At 35.5% G+C, this 7,140-nt stretch overlaps 1 protein-coding gene across 1 annotated transcript; it reads left to right on the top strand.

Moving 5' to 3' along the window:
* Nucleotides 1–2,357: 2,357 nt before the first annotated feature.
* LOC114747592 (uncharacterized) lies at nt 2,358–6,050 on the top strand. The gene is made up of 9 exons (XM_028935942.1): nt 2,358–2,375; nt 2,644–3,059; nt 3,515–3,901; nt 4,315–4,450; nt 4,545–4,707; nt 4,861–4,989; nt 5,194–5,388; nt 5,479–5,601; nt 5,771–6,050. The coding sequence occupies exons 2-9, from the start codon at nt 2,768–2,770 to the stop codon at nt 5,873–5,875; spliced, it is 1,530 nt and encodes a 509-aa protein (XP_028791775.1). The 5' UTR covers nt 2,358–2,375; nt 2,644–2,767; the 3' UTR covers nt 5,876–6,050.
* Nucleotides 6,051–7,140: the final 1,090 nt, after the last annotated feature.

Below are 7,140 nucleotides of genomic sequence, written 5' to 3'. Positions count from 1 at the left end.
TGAACTCTACGTTTTTTTTTTTTTAAAAATCCCCAATACAAGTCAACCAAGTATTTTCAGAAAATTATGAATATAATTTTCCCCTTGGATCGACGGGCTCCATTTAAAGGCATCTAGGCTTCTTGGAGAATATAACTTCATATTCATAATAAAAAAAAAAAGAAAGAATATAACTTCATATTGATATGATGTGTGGGGATAATAACAAAGGTGCAGGAATGAGAAAGCCAAGAGTAAGAAGACAAACTAAAAGTTCCCCCCTGTATAAACTGACTTGTCCCAAGAAAAGGATGGCCCATTCCCACGTGCACTGCATCAGGGATGTGTCTCGGCCTTAAAGTTTGTGTCTTTGTGGGTCATACTCATATATTGAACTTACCAACTCATTCTCATCTCACTAAGGAGGTGTTTAGGTAACCCCATAATCACTTTTCAGAAATATTTCTTTTATAAATCGAGGTAAATTCCTCTACATATTTATCTCGTACACCATAAAAATGTTTCTAAAACTATAGTTTTGATTTTACTCAAACACCTCTGAATCTCGTAACTAAACCTTTTGGCAAATACTCGGTCCAGAAAACCAATAAAGTGAAACTGAACTCTGAAAGCGCAACAGAAAAAAAACAAAGAACGAGAGCACTGCCTAAAATGGTGTGCATGTGCATGTGATTCTGTTAAAGGCAACGTTATCCTTCTAAGCTTGCTTATCGAGAAGTATGTAATAAACAGTAGGGAATTTGAAAACAACTTACCTTCTTGTGTACAGTTTCTAGGCACTGAGACTCGATATAAATTTTATTATGCATATATATTGATCATATGATATTTTTGCATAAACAAGAATGGACTTTTAAACAAGCTGGTCAAATGCTTAGTTGTACAATGCTATCCATTTCAGAGGTCAAGGTTAGCTATGTTTGGATAACAGTTTAGGACATAAATCCATATTTATAAACCTGGATTTTGTATGGTAACGTCGTACTGCATTAAATGAGTTAAAACTTATGAATTTATTTTACATATGGTATTTGAAAAACTGACTAAGATATCAAATATATTTTAGGATAAAAAATGAAACCATGCGTTTATTGATTTGCTATAATTAAAGAAGTAACATGAAATAAGCTCAACATTCAGGATTGAAACTTCCTTCTTTTTGTTTCTTTTCTCTTCTTTGGCCAGCTTAGAAATCGTTCATTTACTCAAAAACTTGTATCTGCACAATCTGTACATTTGCAACTACGAACCACGTGAACAACAGATTGAACTTGTATATCAGGTAGATGATTTAAGATTTATTCTTGCAATCCACGAAACTCAAAGCAGTGCAAGTTATAGTTGTAGACATGGCATTGGCATTAGCATTTGACAACTCAACAAACAACCATGTAACTTGAAGACCGTAAATCTCAGAGTTCTGACCTCTTTTACTATGTTATGGGAGGCAGGGAATTCTCGGACGCATAAAAGCTAAAAACATCGAGGAGATAACGACGACAAGTAACAACATCATGCTTCTCACCATCACCTCTGTTCCATTACACGCACACCCACGTTGTTATTGCTTTCTCCCAAATTCATTTAATAACATCGAATTTTCTCTTTAAAGCAGAAAGAAAGAACATTTAAGGAAAAAAATTGCAGCATTTGGATCCGACATTTTCATCGTCGGACCCACCAACTTTGTTGCTCCGAACCCCTCCCTTGTCTCTCCCTGTCTCTGGGTTCGGAAGCTGCAGAGAAGGAGAGACCCCCACCCACTGATTTTTTATATGAAAAGAAAGGTATTCTGTGACCCTTTATTTTCTAGAGCGATTAGTTTTTTTTCCCCTTAAATTATTTAAGATCTGATTGTAAAGGAAAAATATTTTTTCTTTAGTTAATTTAACTTCTGTTGACTTTATCATTTATGATCTTCCCTGCCATACCTGTTCTGGGTTTTACTGAAGATGAATCTTACCCAAGACCCACAATGCCATCTGCATTTTATCTTCGACAAAGATTCTAAAGTTTCAGTCTTTTTCCATATTAAAACAGATATCCAAGAATTTCAAGGTGGTTGTCGTTCTCTCTCGGTTGTTTCTAAATCATACATATTCCTCTGCCTTGTCTGTTCTTCCCATGATGCTTCCTTTTTGTTATATTTTATGTTTTTCTGATGTTGACGCATTGTTATATAATAGTTTTGCTATCCATCTTCCTTTCCATGCTTCTTTTAAGAATCTTTTGATGTGGACTCCTAAGTCGTTTCCTCCTCCATCTTTCTATTGAAAACTAAGAAGCAATACTTTCTTCTGCTTGTGGAACTGGAAATCTACATACAAGTTTTTAAGTTTTCTGCAGGCGCTGACCTCTACCTTCCGGCTCCGGAGGTACGTGACTGTGTGTGTATTGATTTATATATTTCCCATGAACATTTTTTCTTCTTCTATTTTGAATTCATTAAGTTGATGTTGAAATTATGTCATTTTGAATCATACAGTAGACGTAACATTTTGATCACTTCTTATGGGATAATCAGAAACTGTTGCTCTTATGTTTTAAAAACTACATACATGTTTCAAAAGTTTCGTTTCACTGTGTTTTCATAATTATCTCTCAGCTTGATAACTTAGGCCGGGAAGCTATTGAACAATACAGGTAATGCGAGAACTTAGTTCTTGGTATTCTCGTAACCTGGTGTGGAGATTCTTCTGAGGCTTTCACCGTTCTCACGAAATCAAATTTGAAAAGTCTGGAGAATTTGAGTGGTTGACAACATACAATGGGTCATTGTGTGTCAGTACCTTCAAGAAATACTAGAAGAAGGAAGAAGCTTCATTGGATCAAGAAATGCAGTGGAAAGGTCTCAAATGCTGTGGTGTTTAATGCTGGTATTAAGAGGAGGCATAGTGATGCAGGGACATGTGTGACAGATTATTGTTCTGTTTGTGAATTTGTTCATGTGGACCTTGAGAATGGCTCCACTACTACTTGTAGGCGATCTCTAGTGTCCAATTCAACATTTCAAGTTACTCAGCTTGAATGGCAACACACTCAATATGATGCGACAAACTGTATGATCCTTTTCTCCCTCAGTCAACTCATTACAACCAAGCTAGGAAACACATATAAGATAACATTGATCATTCATGCATGTAACTATAACATTCATGTGTGTGTATGTCATGAAATTAGTTTACTTAGCTCGACTTTCAAATTATAGATCTCACTATCTAATAGGGACATTCACCGGTTGAGTTGGGTTCGATATCGAAGAAGGCCAGGCCATACTAACCTGCAGGGTCGACCCAAGTAGGTGACCCAGCCCAACTCTAATTTTTTTTCCCTCTGGGGCTAAAGTCTGACCTATCCAAATCGTGCCTGAACTTGTCAGGTTATGTATAGACCCAAGTATTTGGGAAGGCATGTGTTTACTTATACACTTGGCACTCATGTTCATGTTTTTAAGGAACGAACTTTTGTGCCTGAAGAAATGATACTGAGTAATTAGGTACTTTATTTCTTGAAGTGATTTCCCAGGAGGAAGCATATTTTGACACCGTCAGCGTTCTGGAACCTGATTCAGATGATGACAACAATAGTATACATGGAGGTAATAAGTGTATGTGCGAAGAGTACCATGAAAGTTATGTTAAAGCTGATGCAGGAAAGTATGAAATTTCTCGCTTTGAAAGAAGTCATGGAAGTTTCAAAGGTGTTAAAGAACAAAAACATGAAGTGGAGGAGAAGGCTCTAGATAATCCAGCGAAATTGAGCCTTCCTCTTCCGATAAGTTCCAATCAAAAACTTCCAAATCGGCCAGGCAAGGCTCTTCAGTGTCAGAAAATGCAGACAACGATTTTCAAGCTTTCTTTCAAGCGAAGGTCCTGTGACAGAGAAGAAATCACTGAACATGGTAGGTTATTAAGACATTTATTTTGCATTCCATCAAGAAAAACTTACACAGTTGGTCAATATTAATTAGTAGGCATTTTTGGAATCTGCTTCGGTTTGTTATTTATGGAAGTTGTAGGTTGCTGTAATTTATATATAGTGGATCATAAAATTAAATTGAATGAAACAATGTATGCAGAACCAAATTGAAAAGACACTTATCTGTCCACGGCCAAAATATGATTCCCATAAGAAAAAAACATAACTCTCAGTGTAACAAGCTTGTTGTAAGCATTGAAAGTCATGCATAAAATCTAAATTTGAGCGCAAGCTTCTTTTCTGCATGTGACTTCTACCATTTGCTTAGTTTTCGTAAATCTGGCACATGATATTTTGTTATGGATTAAACTTATTGATCCTATAATTGTACGTTAGGTCAATCAAAAAGATATCTGTATCGTCCCAGAGCAGGATGCATAATTCCATGCCAGGAAGGAGAGAAGCCATCCTCTGGATATTGGTCTGAAATTCCATCATCAACATTTAAACTTCGTGGAGAAACCTATTTCAGGTATTTCACGGAGACATTGGAACTAATTTTTATATATGTTTAACATAGAATAACATAATTACATGATTGTCTGATCTGATGAATCAATTTCCAGAGACAAGTGCAAGTCCGCTGCTCCAAATCACAGTCCCTATGTTCCCATTGGTGTTGATTTATTTGTCTGTCCCAGAAAGATAAACCACATTGCCCAAAAGCTTGAGCTTCCAAATGTGAAACCCTTTGGGAAAATTCCTTCACTTCTTATTGTAAATATCCAGGTATGTATATGCTAATTCTGTGTTAAAGTTGTTAGATTGCACTGTTTTTCCTCTTTTAGTGGTGCAGGTTATTTACTAGGATGAGATTGGTTTTTTATGAATGGTTGATGATGGGTCATATTACCTTTTTTTTTTTTTTTTTTCATGCGGCAGATGCCTACATATCCAGCTGCAATGTTTCTTGGTGATAGTGATGGAGAAGGGATGAGTCTTGTACTGTATTTCAAGGTTACTGAGACTCTGGACCAACATATTTCTTCGCAATTTCAAGAAACCATAAAGGTAGTTTGAATGCTTTTCTTTGCTATTTATTGACACTACGTAGTTTTTACAGGAGCACCTATTTATAGGGTGCCAGCAGGATCAAACTTATTAATTGAAAAGGGGGGAGAAGAAAGGTCTTCCACTAATACTTGATTGATCATTGATCCTTCAAAGACAGTTTCACTCGTTAATATTACAAATGGTCGGTGTAAACTTGCGCAGAAATTAATAGATAATGAGATAGAAAAGATCAAAGGGTTCACAAAAGACTCAAGTATTCCTTTCAGAGAAAGACTAAAGATCATGGCCGGACTCGTCAATCCTAAGGATATGAACTTGAGTTCTGCTGAAAAGAAGCTGGTTCATGCTTACAATGAAAAACCTGTACTCTCAAGGCCTCAACACAGCTTTTATGAGGTAACACATGCGTATATGGTCCGTTACCATGTTGTTTGTGACAAAGGATTGATTCGTGATTTCTAACGTTGTTGATCTTTTCACCAAAAGGGTCCTAACTACTTGGAGATTGATCTGGACATTCATCGGTTCAGCTACATATCAAGAAAAGGGCTTGAAGCATTTCGAGACCGTCTGAAAGATGGCATTGTTGATCTGGGTTTAACCATTCAGGTTGGTACTATGCTAATATGTTCAACATGATGGGATCTTAGGCCGTAGGATTTAGTATTGATCAAAATCTCCTGAGAGGGACTTCTCTAGAATGATCTGATAGGTTAAACGTTTTGGTGACTTTTAAGGGATGTCATTGAACTTAGGACTGACCAGTTTGAAATGACAGGCACAAAAACCAGAGGAACTTCCAGAGCAAGTTTTGTGTTGCATTAGATTGAACAAGATTGATTTTGGTGAAAATGCCCAAATACCCACATTAATGGAGTCTTGATCCTGAATCATCATTTGTATAGCAGTTAACATTTCATTATAGCACAAGCTTTCATCTTTATCCTAAGTACATGCTAGCTAGAAATACAAGGTATCTCAACCTTGGTAGTTTTCTTCTAAATATTTGTAATCAAAATCTTGAGAAAAGCACATGTATTATAATTAAGCTGTTTTTTTAAATTTTTATAGAAAATTAAATATTGCGTAAGACGCGTGATAATGCTAGTGATTCCCGTTCAACCTAGACTGAATAGACTCCCCACCCCCCCCCCCCAATTGTTTCTTCCGTTTTTATTATCCTTTTTCATAGGCATAAAGGTGGCATTCGCAAGGCATGAATATATAGGATTCCTCAATGGATTATTTCTTTTTTTTTCTTCCTTTTTGGGCACTACGGCGCGAATGGGCTGCAAAAGGTAAAAGCCCGGTGTGCGCCTGTTTAAAGAAAATTATATTAAAGGCTCATAATTACAATAAACTACAGCAAATTACATACAAGTCCAAAACAGCACAATTTATTAATTTAAAGCTCCTTAAAATCTCAAAATAAATAAGAGGTCTCATGAGACACAAGAGCAATATATTCTAGATAAAAAATTACATCATTGTCTCTGTCCATAATTGACAAGCTAACGGGTGGTAATTAACAAGTCAATAGGAACCTATTAAAAAGTTAGGAGGTGTCATTTGACAACTAAACTTATGAGATAAAATAATCTTCACATAAAATTAAATTATTACAAAAAAGTATTATATAACAAATTTTAAGCTAAAATGCATATTGATATCTGATGAAATAATAGGTTTATATCATGATTTTCTTACAAACAGTAGTTGACAAGTTTATGGGTATGGATCAACAAGTTAATAGGAATCTATTGACAAGCGGGGGGTGTCAGTGTTATATAAATTTTTTTTTTTGTAATTTGATATTATGTGAATGTTATATTATCTCATAAATTTAGTTGTCAATTGACACTTCCCAATTTGTCAATAGATTCTTATTGACTTGTTAATTCATACTCATGAGTTTGCCAACTAGAGATGAGAACAATGATGTAATTTCTCATTTAGAATTTATTACTCTTAGATTCCATAGCACTTCCTATTTATTTTGAGATTTCAAGTAACTTTAGATTAATAAATTGTATTGCTTGGGACCTGTGTAATTTTTCCCCCCATAAACTATGGTTTGAATGTTGAAAAATTACTTTATGTGTTTCATACCAATTAATGAGATATCAATGCTTGACCCGCCTAATGATA

Source organism: Neltuma alba, unplaced genomic scaffold, assembly GCF_004799145.2.
Source record: "Neltuma alba isolate B1F8T4 unplaced genomic scaffold, ASM479914v2 tig00005374_pilon, whole genome shotgun sequence".
Taxonomy (NCBI): domain Eukaryota; kingdom Viridiplantae; phylum Streptophyta; class Magnoliopsida; order Fabales; family Fabaceae; genus Neltuma; species Neltuma alba.
This window is presented reverse-complemented; position numbering and strand designations above follow the sequence as displayed.

Coding starts and splice junctions, on each gene's coding strand:
- LOC114747592 (XM_028935942.1), top strand. CDS start 2,768: ATGGGTCATTGTGTGTCAGTACCTTCAAGAAATACTAGAAGAAGGAAG. Junction 3,060..3,514: donor TCAATATGATGCGACAAACT/GTATGATCCTTT, acceptor TATTTCTTGAAG/TGATTTCCCAGGAGGAAGCA. Junction 4,708..4,860: donor TTCTTATTGTAAATATCCAG/GTATGTATATGC, acceptor TTCATGCGGCAG/ATGCCTACATATCCAGCTGC.